This window comes from Myxocyprinus asiaticus, chromosome 28 (assembly GCF_019703515.2).
Source record: "Myxocyprinus asiaticus isolate MX2 ecotype Aquarium Trade chromosome 28, UBuf_Myxa_2, whole genome shotgun sequence".
Lineage (NCBI taxonomy): Eukaryota > Metazoa > Chordata > Actinopteri > Cypriniformes > Catostomidae > Myxocyprinus > Myxocyprinus asiaticus.
The window spans coordinates 10,506,747-10,531,560 of NC_059371.1; the positions used below are offsets into that span (position 1 = coordinate 10,506,747).

The following is a 24,814-nucleotide window of genomic DNA, read 5'->3' on the forward strand; positions in this document are numbered from 1 at the left end:
TAACTGTGCACTAAATAAAGTGAATTAACTAAATAAACATAGTGTTTATTTTGAGTAACAATGGTAGCAGAGGATGGTTAAAGGATGGCAGCTAGTTATAAAGTTCCGCCGAAGTTTGATGAAGCCCGGCCATACGAGTGTTGGAAAAATGAAGTTAATATCTGGACGTGGGTTACCGACCTCGCCAAAAAGAAGCAAGCCCTTGCTGTCACCTTGGGGCTTGAGGGGAGAACCCGTGAAACGGCGATGGAAATACCTGCGGAGGATTTGGACAGTGATAACGGTATGGCAAAGCTGGACGGCGTGTTCCTAAAAGAGGAAAAAGATCGCGCATATGAAGCCTATTCTTATTTTGAAGGCATAACTAAGAATAGTGCAGTTTCCATGGAGGACTACATAATTGATTTCGAACACCGATACAACCGGATGAAAAAGTATAATATGATGCTTCCTGATGCTTTGCTGGCTTTTAAGCTATTAGACACGGCTTGTCTCGACGAAAAAAGCAGACAGCTAGCATTGACGGCCTGCACCGAGTTGAAGTTGTCCTCCATGAAGTCGGCTCTAAAAAGGATTTTCGGAGGGAAAACGACAGGCTCGTCGAATGGAATGCCACGTCCTGGTTCCCTTGTGTTTTTCACAGAACAAAGACCACAAGGAAGAGGAAAACAGAGCACAACTTTCCAAAGTGGACAACTAAAGCAGCCATTACCAGGGACTAATCCTCTGGATAAGTTCGGTAAGAGATCCAGAAGTGCTATTTGCCAGTGTACATTTCATTGGACGAAAGACTGTCCCCACAAGAAAACTGAAGTAGGAATAACTGAAGATGCAAATGTAGAGGAATGTAACCTTACATTGTTTACAAAGGCTGCCATGTCAGACGCAGAGATATTTATGACTGAATCACTGGGATGAGCCATTATTGACGCTGCTTGTACCCATACTGTGTGTGGGGAGAAATGGCTGGAAAGCTATATTGATGGTCTCACCCAAGATCAAGTGAACCAGCTGATGCAAACAGAAACTCCCAGTTGCAGACCATTTCAGTTCGGAGATGGGAATTTGGTATATTCCACAAGAAATGTGAAACTACCAGCTAAAATAGGACTGACAAAATGCCAAATTGAAACTGAAGTTGTCAAGGTTGACATTCCACTTCTGCTGAGTAAAATGTCCCTGAAGAAGGCAGGGACTATTTTGGACATGGAAAAGGACAGGGCAGTGATGTTCAAACAATGCATTCCTCTTGAATTTACTAGTTCTGGACATTACTGTGTCGATATCAGAGACAAAGAAACAAAAAAAGGCCAAACTGAAGATGAAGTCCTAAAAGTGACAGATAATGTTTCCAGATGAAAAACGCAAAGTCCTTCTGAAGCTCCATAAAGAGTTTTGTCACGCGTTGGCAGACAGGCTACAGAGGCTCATTCACAGTTCAGGAAATAAAGACAAAGAATGCTTTACTATCTTGCAACAAATAGTGTATGACTGTGAAATATGCCAGAAGTACAAAAAGCCAAAGCCTGCTGTGGGACTGCCCTTAGCTTCGGAATATAACGAGACAGTGGCGGTGAATCTGCACAAGTTGGAGCCAGGTGTATGGTATCTCCACATCATCGACCACTTCACACGTTTCTGCGCTGGAAACATTGTGAAAACAAAAGTCATCTGAAATTGTCAACTCCTTCATTCACACTTGGATAATTGTCCATGGCGCCCCCCAGAGGCTGTACAGTGACAATGGTGGAGAATTCAACAACGAAGAGATCAAAGACATGGCTGAAAACTTTAACATTGAGACAAAAACAACAGCAGGATACAGTCCCTGGAGCAACGGACTACTCGAGAGACATAATCAAACGCTCACTGAGATAATTCAGAAGGTCAAACGAGAAAATGGATGTGACTGGCACACTGCCCTTGACTGGGCCCTCATGGCTAAGAACAATATGTTGAATGTTCATGGCTACAGTCCATATCAATTAGTGTTTGGACAGAATCCTAACCTTCCTTCTGTATTAGTTGATAAACTACCTGCTCTAGAAGGTACCACTATGAGTGCTAGAGTAGGAGAACACATTTCTGTTTTACATGCTTCTAGGAAAGCATTCACTGAAGCAGAGTCTTCTGAGCAGATAAGAAGGGCACTACGTAAGCAGCTCAGGCCCACAAATGACATGTATGTGACAGGAGACAAGGTATATTACAAAAGAGCAGACTGTCCTGAGTGGAAGGGACCAGAGGTAGTTATTGGTCAAGATGGAGCTATTGTATTTGTAAGACATGGGGGGACTCTTGTTAGAGTACATCAATCCAGGCTCTGAAAGATAAACACACAGGATCAGGAATCTCAGGATAACCAAACTGTACAAGACAACAGCGAGACAGCAAGTGAAAAAGGTAGCTTAATGTAGCAGAAAGCTCAGATAATGAAGAAAACACAGACAGTGAACAGGAAAACATCGGCGACAGGGAGGTGAATACAGGAGAAGTGGTTCATCCTAGTATAACACAAACTGAAACCCTGTTCCTTCTGCTGGTGTGAAGTGAAAAACAGGACAGACCATAACATTCATGAAACAGGATGGTGGTGGCCTACAGAGAGCCAAGGTTTTAGGCAGAGCAGGCAAAGCCTCTGGGAAACACAAAAACTGGTTTAATCTGCAACATATTGAACCTAATGGCAGTGATGGTCAAAAGGAGTCAGTGGATATGTCATGTGTTGATAATCTTAACCTTGAATCAACTGATAGGGAGACTGATGTACTCATAACAAAAGACATTTCATTTGATGCAGCCAAACAGGATGAAATTATGAATTGGTACAAAAACGATGTTTTTGATGAAGTTGATGATGCAGGTCAAAAGTGTGTCTCTACCAGATGGGTCTGTAGTCTCAAAGAAATTCCTAATGGTATCATGCCCAAAGCACAACTCGTAGCTAGAGGTTTTGAAGAGCTTAATATTCACGAGCTGCAGAAAGATTCCCCAACCTGTGCTTCCGACTCTGAGGCTATTATTAGCAGTAATCTGTCAAAATAAGTGGCATGTCCATTCTATGGACATCAAATCTGCTTTCTTACAGGGTATGCAGTTGTCCAGAGAAATCTATGTCTGGCCCCCTCCTGAAGCTGGAAAGGAAAAATATTCTATGGAAACTAAACAAGTGTGTTTATGGCCTTGCAGATGCTTCATTGTATTGGTATAACAAGGTGAAAGAAATCATGCTGACTACGGGTGGAAGATTGTCTCAAGTAGATCCAGCAGTATTTTATTGGTTGGATGAACAGTGTAAGGTTACTGGAGTACTCGCATGTCATGTTGATGATTTTCTTTGGGCAGGCTCACAAAACTTCTCAACAGATGTTATCCCCATACTAAAGTCTACGTTCCATGTTGGACGTGAGGAACATGAAAATTTCTGCTATGTGGGAATGGACATTATTACTATTAATAATGTCCATTGAAAACCTACAGCCTATTTGCCTGCAAGCAGCACGTGCAGTGCAGAGAGATGCCTCTCTTAATGAGACTGAAAAAGAGCAGCTTAGGTCAAAAATAGGACAGATACTGTAGGTTGCAAAACAAACCAGACCAGCCATTGTTTGATGCAAGCAGCTTAGCGTCAAATATAAAAGATGCTACAGTCCAGTCTATTCACGAGACAAATAAGGTCATTAGAAAGCTTAAATCTGAAAACGTGACTCAAGTTTCAGCATTTGGGAAACAGTGATGCACTGAACTTTATCGTTTTCAGTGATGCTTCCCTTGGAAATCTCCCTGATGGGGGCACATAAGGGGGAACATTGATTGGTCTCATGGGAGAAGGAGGGAAGTTTTCTCCTCTCTGTTGGCAATCTAAGAAAATTCGACGTATGGTGAGGAGTACTCTGGCAGGGGAAACTCTGGCCCTGTCAGATGGAATAGATAATGCTGTTTTTCTGGCTACCCTTTTTTCAGAGCTCACAACTGGAAATGCTGAGCTGAATGCTCCTCCCTTGATCTGTGTGATGGACAATCACTCTCTGTTTGATGCCCTTAAGTCAACAAAACAGGTCACTGAGAAACAATTTAGACTGGAAATAAGTGGCATAAAGGAGCTCATACAGAGTAAAAAGATAAAGAATGTACTCTGGTCGGACACAAAAACTCAACTCGCTGACTGTCTTACCAAAAGCGAGCATCTGCTCTGGTGCTATTGAAAGCACTCGGTGAAGGGCTGTGGTGTTATTGAAAGCACTCGGTTAAGGACTGTGGACACCAAGCTAAAAAAAAAAAAGAAGGGGTACATTTGAAAAGACTGATCACTTTCAATTGCATATGCAACAACTGTTTTGTTGTGGTAACTGTGAGCTTTGTTATATACGTTTTTTATATAACATTTGTATTTATATTTTCCTTTTTTTTTGTTTATTTTTGTTATAAAGTATAGGGAGATTGTTAACATGTTATTTCTCCTCTACACTGTTCACTTCTGCACAAGGTGCTTATACACTATTCAATACGGCACGTCGTGCCTGAGGGTGGGCATGTGCTGCGCGGGGGTCGGGGTGAGTGACGGTAATGGTGGTTAAGTGAAACCTAACTGTGCACTAAATAAAGTGAATTAACTAAATAAACGTAGTGTTTATTTTGAGTAACACTATGTTCCAAGTCTTATTAAGCCATACAATAGGTTTTTGTGAGTAACAACTCAAAATTAGACATAATTAATTTAAGGGAATAGTTCACCCGAAGATTTCAATCTCAGCATTTACCCACCCTTATGCTGTCTCAAACTTGTATGATGAGAGAATATCCATACAATGCAAGTCAGTGGGGTTCAAAATTTTCAAGCTCCTAAAAGGACATATTGGCAGCATAAAGTAATCCATATGACTCGAGTGGTTTAATCCATATCTTCTGAATCTGTATGATTGGTTTTGACTGAGGAAAAAGACCGAAATGTTACTCCTTTTTCACTTGAAATCTTGACATCTTGCTTTCTCCTTGCCGCGAATGTGATTTGAAGCTCGGTTACACTTGACAGTGCTCTTCGCATGTTCACAAGCTGTGTATGTGCCCATGGACTTGCATTGTCACATTTCCTCCAAAAAAGGTTCTCCTTCAAAAAAATCTTTGTTTGTGTTCCCCAGAAGAAGAAAGTCGAATTCGACTTTGAGACTGCATAAGGGTGAGTAAATTATGAGAAAATTTTAATTTTTGGGTGAACTATTACTTTAACACAATTAAATCAGTTGCTAACTTGCTATGCACTCGAGAATCAATGCCGTTTTGGCATTTTGAAATTAACGCACTGTATTTTAATCTATGTCTGGATACGAGCTTGACGCAAGCTTCATTTTAAAACTTGACAAACGTAGTCACTATGAACTGTTGTTGTATGGCAGGAGGTGCATAAAGATTCTCTCCTTTCATGAGGATGAGTAAATAACAAATTAATTTTTTCTTTAAAAAATCTGCTATTGTGTGACCTCTTGCCCTTTTCCGCCCTCAGTGTACAGGGTCATCAAAAACCAACCGCCCCCTATCCTGTCCATTGAGCTGGACCATAACCCCTTCAAGTGCAAGATCACAGACTGCCTCAAGTCTTTTCGCAAGGCATCTCTGCTACACTACCACATGAAGTACTACCACGCACAAAGTGACCCGTGTCCCCCTCGCTGTGTGCATACGCGCTCTCCAGACAAACAGAATCACAGCCAGGAGACACCCCGCAGGCGTCGGACGGTCTCTGCTTCCCAACGTTAGTATTTACTATAGATGTTTGTGGAATGCTTTTGTTTGTGTGGGTGTTTCATTTGTTTATTTTTTTTATCCATATATATCTGTTGACTGGGTTGTCATGAAAAACACATTTTTAGTAGTTGATACCAATACTCAGGACTCAACAATTAGGATGGCCACTGGCCCAGGGCCAGTTTATGGAACCATCACTTGTCCCATCGGACCAGTTCTGTGGTGTCATTATTGACCTGTTTCAGTGACGTCACTTTTGCCATATTTGTGACCATCAGCGGGAGGAAACAGTAGCGGTGAATGGAAAAACACCCGTGAAATAATATCAAGAAAAATATCAAAAAATTGCTTTTGTCTATGCCAAGTCCCAGGAAAAGTTCATACAGGTCTGAAGACAGCACATATTGCCAAATTGAACTTTCGTTGACATTTAAAGATATTTGATCCCAGATATATCTCTGTACACCAGCGAGTCTGATGTATGTCCAACACACGCCCACCAGTACATCACCTTAAACGTCTCTCATTCAGAAGTTACAGATGTTTTTGTAGTGTTTTCTGGTCTGATTTAGTCACAGTATTAAAAAAACATCTGTGATGATCCCGTCTGTGTAAATGTAGGAGCTACTTTTAAATCCTGAAGAATGTTCTTGTCACATCTCACAGCACAGCTCAATTGAGGTATATGGAATATTGGTCACAAACATGGTGGCGCGTTCATACAGTGACGTCACATGAAACATGTGCCAATATCTTAACATTCACTGATCATGTACAGTTGAAGTCAGAAGTTTACAAACACTTAGGTTGAAGCCATTAAAACTAATTTTTTAAACACTCCACATATTTCATATTAGCAAATTATAGTTTTGGCAAGTAATTTAGGACATCAGCTTGGTGCATGACACGAGTAATTTTTCCAACAATTGTTTACAAACAGATTGTTTCACTTTTAATTGACTATATCACAATTCCAGTGTGTCAGAAGGTTACATACACTAAGTTAACTGTGCCTTTAAGCAGCTCGGAAAATTCCAGAGAACGATGTCAAGCCTTTAGCAAATTAGCTTCTGATAGGCTAATTGGAGTCAACTGGAGGTGTACCTGTGGATGTATTTTAAGGCCTACCTTTGCTTGACATTATGGGAAAATCAAAAGAAATCCAAGCCAAGACCTCAGAAAAAAATTGTGGACCACCACAAGTCTGGTTCATCCTTGGGAGCAATTTCCAAACGCCTGAAGGTACCACGTTAATCTGTACAAACAATAGTACGCAAGTATAAACACCATGGGACCACGCAGCCATCATTCCGCTCAGGAAGGAGATGCATTCTCTCTCCTAGAGATGAATGTAGTTTGGTGTGAAAAGTGCAAAGCAATCCCAGAACAACAGCAAAGGACCTTGTGAAGATGCTGGAGGAAACAGGTAGACAAGTATCTATATCCACAGTTAAACTTGTCCTATATCGACATAAACTGAAAGGCTGCTCAGCAAGGAAGAAGTCAGTGCTCCAAAACCGCCATAAAAAAAGCCAGACCAAGTGCACATGGGGTCAAAGATCTTACTTTTTGGAGAAATGTCCTCTGGTCTGATGAAACAAATATTTGAACTGTTTGGCCATAATGACCATCGTTATGTTTGGAGGAAAAAGGGTGAGGCTTGCAAGCCGAAGAACACCATGCTAACCGTGAAGCATGGGGGTGCTTTGCTGCAGGAGAGACTGGTGCACTTCACAAAATAGATGGCATCATGAGGAAGGAAGGAAAATTATGTGGATATATTGAAGCTAACATCTTAAGACATCAGCCAGGAAGTTAAAGCTCGGTCGCAAATGGGTCTTCCAAATGGACAACGACCCCAAGCATACCTCCAAAGTTGTGGCAAAATGGCTTCAGGTGAACAAAGTCAAGGTATTGGAGTGGTCCTCACAAAGCCCTGACGTCACTCCAATAGAAAATTTGTGGGCAGATTTGAAAAAGCATGTTCGAGCAAGGAAGCCTACAAACCTGACTCAGTTACACCAGTTCTGTCTGGAGGAATGGCCAAAATTCCAGCAGCTTATTGTGAGAAGCTTGTTGTAGGCTAGCCAAAATGTTTGACCCAAATTAAACAATTCAAAGGCAATATTACCAAATACTAACAAAGTCTATGTAATCTTCTGACCCACTGGGAATGTGATGAAAAAAATAAAAGCTGAAATAAATAATTCTCTCTACTATTATTCTGACATTTCACATTCTTAAAATACAAGTAGTGACCCTAACTGACCTAAGACAGGGAATGTTTTATACGATTAAATGTCAGGAATTGTGAAAAGCTAAGTGTATGTAAGCTTCTGACTTCAACTATACTTTTTATGTTTTTTGTTTCTATATCTTATCACCAAGTTTACTAGGGATGGGCAGTTTGTAGTAATTTTGTAGTCAAGTATCTAAGCCACAAAAAAACAACTAATTGATTACCCGTAAATAAAGTCGAAAATAACAAGTATGACAGGTACTGTATGTGTAATTTATATTTTGTTTTATACACCAGCGTCACCAGTAATGGGGAGAAAATTATATGAACAATATGCATTCATAGAATGAATATATATATATATATATATATATATATATATATATATATATATATATATATATATATATAAACGGAATTATAATGGAATTTCCTGGTATTATCTCAAATGTGAAAACCTTTTTTTATTATTACATTAATAGATTTTTATAAATAATCTACATATTATGTATAATATATTTTTATTAGTGCTGTCAATCTATTAAAATAATCACAATTAATTGCATGACTTTTCATAGTTCGTCGTGATTAATCGCAGTTTTTGAGTGCTTCAGTTTTGCTCTATACTTATTTTCCTGTCAAAATATATTTGGTTACCTCTTAGAAAACAATATTTAACAATGTTTTAACTTTTTTTCAAACAAAGCATTCGACAGTATAAAGATAGTAATGCACTAAAATAGCACCAATTCAAGTAACAGTAATCATTTTCTGAAAGTCTAAGTGGGAGGTTGACTTATTGAAATATCGCGTCCCCATATTTTGCGTTTTCATTGCAATGGGCAATAAATTTCTTAAACTCAACACAATATTAATCGACCCACTTTGCTACAACAATCTTGAAGTCGCATTAACATGATTTGCAACATTTTGAACTCCACATGAAAAGCGCTGCAGAGGACGTCTTGTTTTGCTTTTAGCGCTGGCACTGCACACATAGATGATCCTTTATCCGAATTGCCCACTAAGATGGAAGCGCATCACGTCACGAGCAAACGCTGATACTTAACTCCGGTGAGTCATGTGAATGCAGTTTTCACAGGTCCCATCTGTGTTTGTTTTGTCAAAAAAATTACGGTTAAGAGGTTCTTTCTCCATCACTTCATCATTATATGTTTATGTTTTGTGGTGTGTTTGTGTCAGTGTAATGAACCTGGACACATTGCAAAGATTCTGCACTATTCCAACCAGTGTTCATCACTCACACAGAGCTGAATATAATGTCAGGATTGTTGGTAAACGTGTTAAAGGAAAATTAATATTAATGACAACATAAACACAGCAACAAATAATTTAGGTTAATGCACAGATCCGATATGAATCAGTGCTCTGTACTACCAATTCTGCAGAAATATATGCATTTTTTATTTTGCATGAGCACACCTGCAGCCTCAAACAAACTTCCTTTGTCCCACAGATACACTGTCCCCTCTCAGTGACAGTAAGCCAGGCCACACTCTGTCTCCCCCTGCTGCTGGCAGCATGCACCGGCAGCGCTCAAACACGCTGGGTGCAGAAAGGAGCAAAGAGAACCAACACATCAACCGCTCGCTGCATGACGACAGAGACTGGGTTGCCAAGGAAACAGGTATTGGAAAGCATCGTGTCTTCATTCTATCTATTTCTGTGCACATGCACACGTTGATTCCTCCTGAATATTACTTCAATCTGTCAGTGACCGTAATAGGGATTGATTTTCACTTCTGTATTTGTTACTGTAGGGATTAAAGAACGAGAGAGTCTGAGAGAGAAGCGACAGAGGGATTTCTTCCGCATTAAACTGAAGAAAAAGAAGAAGAAAAAGAAGTCGAAGTCAGGTTAGATGGCTGTTTCAGTGCAGTGGTGTTTGTGTGTCTCTGGCTCTCTGTTGCTGCCTCTTTGCCTGCTTTAACGACAAGTCTCTAAAATCTTATTGTTTATGCGAATTAAGTTATGCTTTACTTTCAACATTATTTTGACCTTTTTTACACAAGAAAAACTAGCTTTATATCATGTGACCCACATTTGGTTTCCAACCATTAAAAATGTAGAAAATTAAAGAAAATTTGGATGAAGCCACATTGAGAGCCCCATATCTTTGGAATTTAAGTATATAGAACCTTAAAATGGAGATACCAAAAGGAAAGTTTGTTCTGAACCAGAATCTAAAAGTATATTAAGATATCTAGGTAACACTTTACAATAAGGCTCCATTTGTTAACATTAGTAAATGCATTAAGTATCACGAACAAACAATAAACAATATTTTTTTTACAGCATTTATTAATCTTGGTTAATGTTAGTTAAAGAGCTCATATTATGCTAATTTACAGGTTCATGATTTTATTTTGGGGATCTACTAGAATAGGTTTACATGCTTTAATGTTCAAAAAACACATTATTTTTCTCATACTGTGCATTGCTGCAACCCCTCTCATCATCCTCTGGCTGAAACGCTCTGATTTAGCTCCTGTCTCTTTAAAGCCCCCCTTTCCGAAAAGCCCAGTCTGCTCTGATTGGTCAGCTGGCCCAGTCTGTTGTGATTTGTCAACCGTGTAGAGCGTGTCGGAAATGGAACGCCCCTTACCATAACCAAGTTTCAGCTCCCGAGTCTTCCTGAGCAGCTGTAAACACTATTGTAACTATGGTAACAGTGGCGTCGGTTTTTGCCGTACCAGCTCTAGCCCGACTCCGATAATGAAATTTTGGAAGAACAAGCTGATCGAACCAAACCACCTTCGAAAGCATGACTTGAGCAGGATGTTTCACAGTGGTAAGTTTTACTTTTGTAACTTTCTTACAAGTATACTGTTGATTATTGTGAACCTTACAAAGCTTCAAGTAAAAGACACGTAGTGCATTTAAGTTTGTCATCTTTTGCTGGAATGGGTGTAGCCAAAAAATTTTCACCCGAGATATGAACGGAGAACAGAGGCTTACTACCGGTTAGTGAGCAAGTTAGCCGTGGACTACTGCGGATAGCGGCCGTAACATTACAGCTTGTAATTATATAATTATATGACTCTTGAGATCGACCATTTTACACAGTTTTAGGTAAAAGCCGGCCCACAGCTGAATAGGAAACCCTTACCAAAACAATAACATTACATAGCAAGTTAGCTGAGCACTACCATGGATTGCAGACGTAAAATAATAAAAAAAATAAATCCATCGTGTAGTTCTTGAGAAGTGTTGTCTGTGGGAAAGAATAACTCCATTTTGTGTGGACTTTGTGCTTTGTAACTTTGCAGAACTTTTACATGCACAAAGAGCTGTTACACACTAAAGGAAAGGTAAAATCTCAAAAAGCATAATAGGGCCTCTTTAATAAAAATACAATCGTTCATTGTTAGTTCATGTTAGCTCATAGTGCTTATGTTAACTAATGTTAACTAATACAACTTTTGATTAAAAAAAAAATAGTATTTGTTTTAATTAACATTTAATAAATGCTGTAAAAGTATAGTTCATTGTTAGTTCATGTTAACTAATGTTAACAAATGGAACCTTATTGTAAAGTGTTACTGATATCTTTAATGTTTCTGGAGTTATATGCACTCCACATTTAAAATGTAAAATAAAATAATCATCCTGCCATATTTTTAAGGCTTTTATTTTGTGTCTGTAGTTTTGCTCTAAATTAAGAGGTGAAAAAAATAATTTTGACACCCCCTACCTTATAATGGAATTCTTAATTTTTTTGATCTATGACATTTAATATTTTGCCTTGTTTCATCATTTGTTTATCTTTCAACCCCCCCCCCCCCCCACCAGTTCTGTTGACATGGAATGACTGAAATTAAACATTTATTATTAAACTTTTTTTTTTTTTTTTAGGTTACACTTTATTTTACAGTTTGTATACTTGCAGTATATATATCCAAGAAAGTACCAAATACTATTAGGTAACTACATCATACATGTACTTAATATGGGTTAGGGTTGGGTTTAGGTTTTGTGTTAGTACCTAGTAATTACTGTAGTTGTAATTATATAGTAAGTAAATGTAGAACAGAACTGTAAAATGCCACCGATTTTTCAGTAAATTCACTTACAATTTAAATATATTGTTTAGCAATGTGCCAGACAGTACATTTTGGAAGGGATTCTAGGGGCACCTGACAGTTAATTGGCCATGGTGAACACTGTTATCAGTTAATATCAGTAATCTCAAAATGCCTACAGTTGAAGTCAGAAGTTTACATACACTTAGGTTGAAGTCATTAAAACTATATTTTTTCCCTCCCCTTTTCTCCCCAGTTTGGAATGCCCAATTCCCAATGCGCTCTAAGTCCTCATGGTGGCGTAGTGACTCGCCTCAATCCGGGTGGTGGAGGACAAATCTCAGTTGCCTCCACAACTGAGACAGTCAATCCACGCATTTTATCATATGGCTTGTTGAGCGTTACCGCGGAGACATAGCGGGTGTGGAGGCTTCGCGCTGTTCTCCGCGGCATCCATGCACAACTCGCCACGTGCCCTACCGTGAGTGAAAACCACTCATTATAGCGACCACGAGGAGGTTACCCCATGTGACTCTACCCTCCCTAGCAACCGGGCCAATTTGGTTGCTTAGGAGACCTGGCTGGAGTCACTCAGCACACCTTGGATTTGAACTCGCGACTCCAGGGGTGGTAGTCAGCGCCTTTACTCGCTGAGCTACCCAGGCCCCCTTAAAACTAATTCTTTTAACCACTCCACAGATTTAATGATGGCAAATTATAGTTTTGGCAAGTCATTTAGGACATCTACTTTGAGCATGACACAAGTAATTTTTCCAACAGTTGTTTACAGAGAGATTGTTTCACTTTTAATTGACTATATCACAATTCTCAGAAGTTTACGTACACTAAGTTAACTGTGCCTTTAAGCAGCTTGGAAAATTCCAGAAAATTATGTCAAGCCTTTAGACAATTAGCCAATTAGATTCTGAGAAGAGGTGTATTGAATTGGAGGTGTACCTGTGGATGTATTTTAAGGCCTACTTTCAAACTCAGTGCCTCTTTGCTTGACATCATGGGAAAATCAAGAAATCAGCCAAGACCTCAGAACAAAATTGTGGACCTCCACAAGTCTGGTTCTTCCTTGGGAGCAGTTTCCAAATGCCTGAAGGTACCACATTCATCTGTACAAACAATAGTATGCAAGTATAAACACCATGGGACCACGCAGCCATCATACTGCTCAGGAAGGAGACGCATTCTGTCTCCTAGGGATGAACGTAGTTTGGTGCGAAAAGTGGAAATCAATCCCAGAACAACAGCAAAGGACCTTGTGAAGATAATGGAGGGAACAGGTAGACAAGTATCTATATCCACAGTAAAACGAGTCCTATATTGACATAACCTGAAAGGCTGCTCGGCAAGGAAGAAGCCAGTGCTCCAAAACCGCCATTAAAAAAGCCAGACTACAGTTTGCAAGTGTACATGGGGACAAAGATCTTACTTTTTTGAGAAATGTTCTCTGGTCTGATGAAATAAAAATTAAACTTTTTGGCCATGATGACTATCGTTAAGTTTGGAGGAAAAAGGGTGAGGCTTGCAAGCCGAAGAACACCATTCCAACCGTTAAGCATGGGGGTGGAAGCATCATGTTGTGGGGGTGCTTTGCTGCAGGAGGGACTGGTGCACTTCACAAAATAGATGGCATCATGAGGAAGGAAAATAATGTGGATATATTGAAGCTAAATCTCAAGACATCAGCCAGGAAGTTAAAGATCGGTCGCAAATGGGTCTTCCAAATGGACAATGACCCCAAGCATACTTCCAAAGTTGTGGCAAAATGGCTTCAGAACAACAAAGTCAAGGTATTGGAGTGGTCCTCACAAAGCACTGACCTCAATCTGATTTGTGGGCAGAATTAAGAAAGCATGTACGAGAAAGGAGGCCTACAAACCTGATTCAGTTACACCAGTTCTGTCTGGACGAATGGACCAAAATTCCAGCAACTTATTGTGAGCAGCTTGTGGAAGGCTACCCGAAAATGTTGACCCAAGTTAAACAATTTAAAGGCAATGCTACCAAAAACTAACAAAGTGTATGTAAACTTCTGACCCACTGGGAACGTGATGAAAGAAATAAAAGCTGAAATAAATTATTCTCTCTACTTTTATTCTGACATTTTTTTTTTAATCCCCTTTTCTCCCCAATTTGGAATGCCCAATTCCCAATGCACTCTAAGTCCTCATGGTGGCGCGGTTACTCACCTCAATCCAGGTGGCGGAGGACAAGTCTCAGTTGCCTCCGCTTCTGAGACTGTCAATCCGCGCATCTTATCACGTGGCTCGTTGCGCATGACACCGCGGAGACTCCCAGCATGTGGAGGCTCATGCTACTCTCCGTGATCCACGCACAACTTACCACATGCCCCATTGAGAGCGAGAACCACTAATCGCAAGCACGAGGAGGTTAACGCATGTGACTCTACCCTTCCTAGCAACAAGGGCCAATTTGGTTGCTTAGGAGACCTGGCTGGAGTCACTCAGAAATGGAGACATTTCACATTCTTAAAATAGTTTACTAACTGACCTAAGATAGGGAATGTTTTCTATGATTAAATGTCAGGAATTGTGAAAAACTGAGTTTAAATGTATTTGGCTAAGGTGTATGTAAACTTCTGACTTCAGCTCTAGGTTTTGCCCAGTTTATCTGTCTATCATTAGTTCTAACTTGTTGTCCTTTTAGTTGCTGTTAAAAGCTTTTTCTCAAAGTCAGTAAATCTATACAGTAAACGCTTCAGCTGCATAGTTTTACAGCCTTAGTCCCGTCACTTTTCCTCTTTATGAACGTCTTTATGATTTTGAGTATTCTATTCTCTTAAAATTAATTGTTTCAATTTCTCAAGAATTGCTCTGCGTGTTTAGATTTGCCACTCCTACTTAGCTACTCTGTGTCATGATTTTGTGTGTCTTTAGTCTTCGGTTAGTAAAACACTATGAAACTGCACTTCCACTTCCGCCCACAAGATGAGCATTGTAATTACCAGTCAAACTTCACAAAGTTTAGGATTAAGACCTGCAGAATCAGATCTACAAGCCACCTGATCGATGAGGAACCGCTTGGCCTGTGTTTTAATCCTTTGTGGCCTCTGCTCTTCCTCTGACAGAATATTACAGCACTGAGGAGAGCATTGGCTTAAAGTCTGTCCCCTGCAATCTGAATTCGGCCTTCAAATTGCCCCTCTCCCTCACACACCGCTCCTACACGGGACACTGCCCCAAAATGATGCTCAGCCAGGGTGGGTACCACAGAACGCAGAACCTCCGAACTCGCAGACACCTGCTTTGTGTTATTTTCCTGACTCTTTCATTTCTTGTTTGTCTTTGCATAATGTTGCCTTTGAGTGTATTGAGTAGCTATCTGATGTCTTTATTTTTTTGTCAGATATTTCTTCATTTGCTGCCTCTGTGCAGATTCTTTCTAATAATGATGTTAGACGCCATTAAAGAGAGAGTTCTCCCCATCATAATTTGCTTAACCCTCATGTTATTTCTAACCAGTTTGACTTGCTTTCTTCTGTTGATGATTTTAGAGAGAATGACAGCAATTTCATTGAATGGAAAACATGCAATGCAGTCAAACAGTGAATGATGCTGTCATTCTGCATATCATCTTCTTTTGTGTTCCAAAGAATAAAGCAAGTCATACTAATTTGGAACAACATGATGATGAGTAAATGATGACATACTTTTCATTTTTGAGTAAACTATCCTTTTAGTGTGTGTGTGTGTGTGTGTGTGTGCGCATATGTGATTTAGAGTAGATGATTACTACTTTGCATGAAAGACAGTTTTGTAAAAATAGTCAACGGAAAATGGTATTTGAAATGTTTGCTCTCGTTTTGGTTTGCGCCAGGTGAAGACAGCAGCAGTGATTTGTCTTCAGACAGTCCTATATGGAGTGAGGATGAGTCTGACCCTGAGCTGGATCTGAACATGCCCCTCTCAGAGCAGGGTGTAGATAAGGTCACTCATGGCTCAGAGATCATCCGCTGTATCTGTGAAGTTCAGGAGGAGAATGACTTCATGATACAGGTGAACTTCCACCCTCTGAATGCCACCCCCAAACCCAACCCCCACCCCTCTTCCAGATCTCGTTTGATACAATTATATGTTTATATACCATTATATATGATAACATGTTTCTTTTCCATTTGGTACATTTATGTTAGTATACCAAATACAAAAAAGTCTGTTTTAACCATAAACACCAAAAACACTGAATTAGTCGAACAGTTAGTATGTACCCATTTTAAACTTTTTTTTTTTTCTGGAAAAACCCATGAAAAGATTTAAATGGGACTTTTGCCACATATTATTGCAAGTATTATTATCATCATTCACTGCACTGCATCTACCTTTTTTCAGCACAAAAATGTGTTTGGTCTAAATGGCTCCTAATTATGTTCTTGATATGAAAACTAAACCTTTTTATATTAAACATTTTCAGAATTACTTGCATAGTAAATTAGGAATAATTTTAATTTAGTAAAGTTTTAGATAAATATAAATGTCATAAAAACATACCCATTTTTATCCCCCATGAAATCATAAAATATGAGTCTAAATCACAGTATACATTGGCACATTCGGTGTTCATCTGAGAGTCTGAAGCAATGTTTCCTGTGTGTTTTCTGTAGTGTGATGAGTGTCTGTGCTGGCAGCATGGTACGTGTATGGGTCTGTATGAGGACAGTGTGCCAGACACCTACAGCTGCTACATCTGCAGAGACCCACCAGGTGAGAAGCTTTAACATTCCCCTAAACCTTTTTTATTGTAGTGTATCTGGAGATTTGTGTCAAGGCAATGTGTGTTCAGGAACAGCCATCATAATCGGATAAGGTTCAAAGTCTGATTCTTACAGGCCAAATAGCAGGGAATGTGATTCTTCTGGATTTATCTATAATTCAGTTTTTTTGACCTGAAAATGTGACCAAAGTGAATTGTGTAAATCCATAAAAAAATAACAGAAGGGGCAGTGTTAATATTTCATGGGGGGTATCTTATTGAGAATGCGATGTCTTGTGCTTTCTTGATAAGCACTTTTTACCCAAACATGTGTCATTCAACCTTCCCTCGGATAACGCCACTGCTGCTTCTGCGTCATGCACATACTTTGAGTATGAGATGGAGGCTACTGATTTTCAATGTCAATACATCATTTAAGTGAGACTGGTCTATTGTAATTCAAGAAAAATAAAATGGTTTTTATTTTTATTGTTATTTTTTATAATTTATACTATTTACAGGTATTTTCATTGATTTGTTGAACACGTGCTAAAACCGGTACTGTCTCTTTAACAAAAAAAATGACATTTCTGTAAACAGCACCTTTAAATGAGCGCATGTTAACGAGAAAGACTCGAATGGCTTTAACTCATCTGTGTGATGCATGATTAGAATTACATGTTTTGTTGTAGTTGTTTTTGATCAACAACTGACTGTAAAGAACAGAAAGGGTAGACAGTATTCAGTGACAAATAGGTTGTGTGGATCTCGTCCTTGAAGACACATTACACAGAATAACTTTGACTCTCAACACGCAGTGAAAGGATCTCGCTGCTGAACATTTCACAACTAAACTACACAATTACTGGTGAGTGAAATGTAAACATTTAGCAGCCAGTTGCCAAATATATTCACTTTAGTCGTATAGCACGCAAATGCGAGTGATGTCCTCTTTGTTGTGGAAGGTTACGCATAGAGTGATACATCGATCTTGAAATTTAATAATCGATATCGAGATCGCTCAAATGAAGATTGCAAATAATCGGAAAAAAAATATTTTTACCCACCCCTACGTATAAATCATTTATAATAAAAACAGCAACATCCAATAAGAAAATAAGAATAGTCTATTTTGAATTCATGGTGACTTTGAGATTGAAATCGTGATATGGTCTTGCATTTCAAAATATTCTTCATTGAGTCCTTCAGTCAGCACTGCATGAGGTAGCGGTGCCCTCTAGTGGCTGAGTTCGGGACACGCTCAGCAGCGCATCAAAATGAGATAATCCAACGTTTATCATATTACAATTCAAATTGTAAAGCTGCTCAAAGTGATCCCTTCCCAAATGTTGGCTATAGATTTCATAACTTCTGCACTCTGTTTGGGGCGTTTTGTGCTGATCAAAAATAGCTATGTTTTTATCAAGATTTTTTTGTCTTTTTGAGTCTGATACATTTCTGGAAACTGGAAAAGCTATGAAGTGTATGTGTGTGTGGGAGTTGGGATTGTTTGCTATGCCGTTGCCTTAGCTCTGTACATTTCCTGCTTTTTTGTCCTTTGAATGATTAGTACCTTTTACAATTGATCTGCAATTTTGCAGTTTTTCTTGGTATTAATAATCAAATCTGTATGTATCTGTGCACAGCCCAGAGGCAGAGTCAGAGGTACTGGTATGATAAAGACTGGTTAAGCAGCGGTCATATGTACGGCTTGTCTTTCCTGGAGGAGAATTACTCTCATCAGAACAGTAAGAAAGTGACTGCTGCACATCAGCTACTGGGAGACGTCCAGCGGGTGTTTGAAGTGCTCAATGGCCTCCAGCTCAAGATGAGCATCCTACAGTAAGTCATTCCTGTGCTCCATAACGGCTGAGTGATATGATATATTTACAATAATTTTCCTGGCAATACAAAATGAAGCTACGTTGTGAATATTTATTTTAAAGCTGAAGTGTGTACATTCCGTGCCCCAAGCGCCAACAAACAGAATTGCAAGAATAAACATTGTTTTCAAACTTATTCCAGAAAACTTCCCACATCTTCCATTGGTAGTACAAACAGATAGTCCAGAAAGTAGAAAATCTAGACAGACAGATAGAACATCTACCATCAAAAGTCTCAAAAATATTGAGATATCTTTTTAGCAATATCACCCAGCCCTATTGTCCATCCAGCCAGCTATTTTAGTAAAAATCTCCACTATATTCTTTCCCCCTTTTAGAACACAGGCTCATCCAGACCTGAAGCTTTGGCGGCAGCCCTGGAAACATACAGACGGCCTGCGAAGGAAGACAGCTGGTGACTCTGGCATAGCTACTCCCTTCCCCTCCTCACCTCTTGAATTTGGAGTTAATGAGTTTGAGACATTGAAGAGTGAAGTTCCGTCGCCCATAGAGATGCACTGCTCTTTCCAGGACTCGTATATTAGCAGCGAGCACTGCTACCAGAAGCCCCGTACGTACTACCCGGCTGTGGAGAGAAGACTTGTGGTGGAGACGCGGGGTGGTTCAGAGCTGGAGGACAGCCTGAGGAGCACAGAGGATCTCCTGGAGATGGCTGAGCAGAGGTACGGCATGCCGCTGGACCACGAACAGCACAAACTGCTGGCCGACTGCACCTTTAGTAAGGTATGCACCCCATTCACTTTTTCACTCACATTCTCTTGAGAAAATGACCAAATCTAGTCTGGTCTTTATGACTGTTTGCACTTTACGAAACAAGGTACGAATGTGGCTCGAAATAGTTTTTTATAAAATTAGATTTCATGTAATTTTGTTGTTCAGACTATAAATGTTGAGTGGATTTGTGTTTGGTTTGCCTAAAAATTGGATTTGGACCCTAGTGTAAACTAACATTTGGTTTATTGAAACATTATAATAAAATATATTTATTTGGGACTACACATCAAGTGTGAAAACATAAGCACACACTAAACATGCCTGTCATTCGTTTATGTCGTTAGGAACTGGAGAGTCGTATGAAGCTACTGGTGTCCACTGAGCAGGAGAAGAGCTGTGCAGTGAACCTTAAGGAAGAGGAGCCTGACCCTGTGACCCCTGACCCCGTGACACCCGACCCCAAGCCAGACCCTGACCTTCTGCTGCACCAGCAGTGGCAGCTGAACCTGCTGGAGCATATTGAGGCAGTGCAGGACGAGGTGACGCACAGAATGGACCTTATTGAGCGAGAACTGGACGGTGAGACCCGTGTTTCAACAAAATATAAACTATACCAAAGCAGTAAGCCCCGAGAGGCTTTGTGTGTGACTGTGAACTAAGGGGTGTTCTTAAACCTTGGTGAACCCTTTACTGTGGTAAAATTACTGTAAAGGATGCCCTTGAGTGGCTTAGTGCTTTTATAAAATGATGGCAATAGCAATACAAGATGCCAATATTACACCAAGTAAAATAGTTTATTAGTGTAACTGTAGGCTATTTACGGTTGCCACGCAACATCGCAACAGGGACTAAAATGAAATGTTTTTCATTTTGTTTTGAGAAAAACTGTTTTTTCTTTTTTTTTTTTTGTTCCGGTTCAGAAGTTCTGCTGCCTCCTTTACAAAAGGTTACCGCTTAGAACAAAATAAAAGAACAGATAATAATGTTCTTTTTAAAATGACAGTACTCTGTGCTAAGGGTGGGTGAAATTCCAGTTGCAGTATTGCCAGATCTTGCAAGAGAGACAAGCAACCTGGTCTGGAAAAACAAGCCCAAAATAAGCAATTAATTTTGTTCTGTGTGGTGGATTTATGGGCATCGAAATCATAAGGGTACATTTAATTAACACTTAAGTATAATTTTAATTACAGATCTGCTTCTCAGCCAAAACCCAGCAGCATAAAATTTGTATTATTGCATCAACATCTCCTTTGGCCCCGCCTGGGGCATAGGCCGCCAACGAGAGCTCTCCAGGCATCCCGGTCCTGAGCCAGTCTCTCGAGTTGTCTCTAGGTGTATCCCATCTCCTTTATGTCTGCCTCTATATCACGACACAAGTTGTTTTTTGGTCGGCCTTGATTTCTCTTCCCTTGTGGGTTCCAGGTGAGGGCTTGCCGTGTGATGCTGAAAGCAGGTTTTCGGAGGGTGTGGTCGATCCATCTCCAGCATCTTTGGAGTATTTCGTCCTCCACTGGTTGCTGTTTTTTTCGCTGCCAAAGTTCTTTATTGCTAATGGTCTCGGGCCAGTGAATCCGTAGAATCCTTCCGAGGCAGGTGTTGATGACTGTCTGGATTCTCCTCATGGTTGTGGCAGTGGTTCTCCAGGTCTCCGCTCCATAAAGTAGGACAGGCTTCACGATCGTGTTAAAGATCCTGATCTTGGTGTTGATGTTCAGGTCAGTTGATCTCCAGACGTTCTTCAGTTGGAGGAAAGCTAACCCCGCTTTGCCGATCCATACTCTAATGTCAGCGTCCGCTTCACCTTTCATATCTACGATGCTGCCAAGATATGTGAAGTTCTCCACCTCTTCTAGCGCCTCGCCTTCTTGTGTGATGGGGCTTCTCTTGACAATGGCATTGATCTTTAGAGTCTTGCTCTTCCCCTTGTGGATGTTAAGGCCCAGGCGTGCTGAGTTTTCCGCAGCCGTGCTGGTCTTCTGCATCTGTTGTTGGGTGTGGGAGAGAAGGGCCAGATCGTCCGCATAGTCCAAATCATCCAGCTGTGTCCAAGGTGTCCACTGGATCCCGTTTTGCTTTTGGGCTATGGATGTCTTCATGACCCAGTCGATAGCCAACAAGAACAGGAAAGACGATTGCAAACAACCTTGCCTCACTCCTGTCCGCAAAGGCATCAGTGAGTTGATGCCCATGGAGCACTCTGCAGGTCATACCTTCGTAGGTGTTCCTGATGATGTTGGTGATCTTCTCTGGCACTCCATAATGTCTCAGCAGTTTCCAGAGGGTCTGCCTATCCATGCTGTCAAATGCTTTCTCTTAGTCAATAAAGTTGACGTAAAGAGGCGAGTTCCACTCAAGTGACTGTTCCATGACGATGAGCAGTGTTGTAATCTGGTCGGTGCAAGACCTGTCTTTGCGAAAGCCTGCCTGCTGATCCTGGAGCTGAGGATTGATGGTGTCTTTCATCCTGTTGAGGAGAACCCGGTTGAATTAATGCATCATATCTAACAATAATTCAGTGAAGACTTGAAAACAACTGATAAGTATACTTTTTACCTCTAATAATGTTTTACTTGTATCTGGATTAGCCGTGCATGTACAGTATATGTTGTATTTATACATAGTTTTTAAAAAGGTCTTCATTCACAGAATGCAACATCCACAATGGGCAATGAGGCAAAGAAATGTGTGATGCAGCAGTTTCCTTCAGGATCAAATCACATGTTTCACTTATCTTTGGTAACATGAATTGGTGTAGTTCCAGAAATTTACTGTGATAAACCCTTTGGCCTTTAGTTTCATGAAAAAATTATCAGAACAAAATTAACCGGTTATAACCAGTTACCAGCATTTAAAAAAAATGTTTTCATTCCGGAACAATTAAAAATCACTTTGTCTCAGTTTTCTGTTACGTTCTGCTAAAAATTTCATTCGTTTTCGGTTTACGTTTTCATTCCTTGAACCGTTTTTAAGTTCTTGTGTAGCAACTTGAAGGAATATTCCGGGTTCCGTACAAGTTAAGCTCAGTTGACAGCATTTTTGTCATTATGTACCACACAAATTAATTTTGACTCGTCACTCCCTTTCTTTAAAAAAAAAAAGAAAAAATCGGGGTTACAGTAAGGCAATGGAGGTAAATGGACACTTTTTTTTTTTTCTCGGTTTAAAGGCAGAAATGTGAAGCTTTTTATTTCATGAAAGCACTTACATTAATTCTTCTGTTAAAACTCATGTATTATTTGAGCTGTAATGTTGTTTTCATTCATTCATTGTTTTTGCGGTCGTTTATGGCATTACGTTGCCATGGCAACAGAGTTGTAAAATTGGCTATAACTTTACACAGTAAAGGTTAATAAGAGATTTTATCACACTAAAATCATGTTTACACGCATATTGTTTGTCTTGTGGCTATACTTTTGAAACAGTGAGTATTTTAACGTTAATGGATTGGCCCCATTCACTTCCATTGTAAGTGCCTTTTTTGCTTAAAAAAAAGAGGTACAAGTCGAAATTATTTTTTTTTGGTAATCAACATAATGCTACAAATGCTGTCGATTAAGCTTAACTTACATTGAACCCGGAATATTCCTTTAACACATTAGTATATAATGTGTGGTCATAGGCGTTTGCTTATCTGTATGTTAGAATGTGTTAGAGATTGTGATTTCCAGACCTGGATGTCATTGTTTTTCTAGTTGGTAGATTTTAAAAAATCCTTAGAGTAATCAACTTGATGAATTGATTTTCAATGATAACTTATAAACCTTGAAAGACAGACATACTGTGAGCTACAAGGTTGTTCATGGATGGTATATGCTTCCATTGAAGCCACCTGTCTGTGTTATTTCAACTTCATTGTTTAAAAATCATGTTTGATAGCGGAATTCATGGTAAACAGCTACATTACCCATGGTACAGCAGAGAAAGATCCACCAATCAGAGAACCGCATTCAGTGAAACCCATTCCCATGACACACTGTGAATGACGAAATACAGTCCATCTGCCTTCAATCTCAAACTACTTATTTGTGTTTATTGGAATGTTTCACAATAAACAAACTATATTATTTCTATACTCTTAATAAACAACCTAAAATCAGTAGTTTTATATATTTCCATTGATTTGTATTCATTGACATCATTCACAATGCTTCATGGGATTGTAGTCTGTGCCCTAATGAAAGACAGTAAGTACATAGATTTGTACCTTTGTCTTTGTGTCTGATTTTCAACTACTTTTTTGCCTTAAAGTCTGTAATGTTGGGATTCACCTCAGAGCTGGTTGGTTTGGTTCATGGAATACAACTTTTTAATGGAGGATTTTTTTGAAAAGTCTATGGAAGAAATTAATGGGGAAAACACATCTGTAAAACAGGCGGCTGAAAAAGTGAGCGGGCACTATTGCGCTTTATATGTCACGAGGTGCAGCAGAGGCTATTTATGAGAGATGGGCCACTTCTATTTAAATGAATGGGAGAAATTGGAACGCTCAACCAAGAAGCTCTAGCGCCCAACGGTCAATGGATGTAGAAAGGAAGTCCCACCTTACAAGTAAAAGAGCCTATCAACTCGAGAACGCACATGCGCATTAGCTGTACAAAACGGGAAAATTTCGGTTTTTAGCGTAATCTGTGGCAAAGAAGCACAATTTATGATACCAGCGTTGTCAGATTTGACTGCTGATTTGAAATGTGTTCTTTTATTGTAATCTTTTTTTTTTTTTTTCTCCCCTTTTCTTGGAATGCACAATTCCCAATGTGTTCCAAGTCCTTGTGGTGGCATAGTGACTCACCACAATCTGGGTGGCGGAGGACTAATTTTAGTTGCCTCCGCGTCTGAGACCATCAATCCGCGCATCTTATCACTAGGCTTGTTGAGCGCGTTACCGCGGAGACGTAGTGCATGTGGAGGCTTCACACTATTCTCCGCGGCATCCACGCACAACTCGCCATGCGCCCCACTGAGAGCGACAACCACATTATAGCGACCATGAGGAGGTTACCCCATGTGACTCTACCCTCCCTAGCTACTGGGCCAATTTGTTTGCTTAGGAGACCTGGCTGGTGTCACTCAGCACACCCTGGATTCGAACTCGTGTCTCCAAGTGTGGTAGTCAGCGTCAATACTCGCTGAGCTACCCAGGCCCCCCTTGACCAACCGTTTTTAAGATTTCGGTATTCCCCCATTCAAGTAGACAGGAGCTGCACTGGCATGACTGGAAATAGTCTCTCGGGAGCGTTCCAAACATGGCCGACAGTGGACTGACTTGAAAGACTTTGGTGGAGTGTGTTATTTCACCTCGATGAAGAGTTGTTAGGCACAGTGAGAGACGGTATAATATGTAGTGCAATTAGCCTAACTTGTTTACAGTTGCCAAGCAACGTAACTGTTTTAATGGTTTGTCGCAAATTGAAGCATTAACAAACCATTTAATACCATTGATCACAATTGTG

The 24,814-nt window shown here is 40.0% G+C and overlaps 1 protein-coding gene across 9 annotated transcripts in view; it reads left to right on the forward strand.

Moving 5' to 3' along the window:
* Nucleotides 1-24,814, forward strand: part of LOC127418654 (PHD finger protein 20-like) — a 68,714-nt gene that overhangs the window by 40,906 nt on the left and 2,994 nt on the right. For 6 of the 9 annotated variants that reach the window (XM_051659313.1, XM_051659319.1, XM_051659316.1 and 3 more), the window contains 10 exons: nt 5,501-5,749; nt 9,459-9,629; nt 9,763-9,858; nt 15,125-15,256; nt 15,874-16,052; nt 16,658-16,757; nt 18,393-18,588; nt 18,968-19,373; nt 19,709-19,943; nt 20,787-21,974. In XM_051659313.1, the coding sequence (XP_051515273.1) occupies nt 5,501-5,749; nt 9,459-9,629; nt 9,763-9,858; nt 15,125-15,256; nt 15,874-16,052; nt 16,658-16,757; nt 18,393-18,588; nt 18,968-19,373; nt 19,709-19,943; nt 20,787-20,941 (1,919 nt within the window). In that variant the 3' untranslated portion in view covers nt 20,942-21,974. Of the gene's footprint in view, nt 1-5,500; nt 5,750-9,458; nt 9,630-9,762; nt 9,859-15,124; nt 15,257-15,873; nt 16,053-16,657; nt 16,758-18,392; nt 18,589-18,967; nt 19,374-19,708; nt 19,944-20,786; nt 21,975-24,814 lie in introns of those variants that run through there. The other 3 variants (XM_051659320.1, XM_051659321.1, XM_051659322.1) reach the window with 3 other exon arrangements.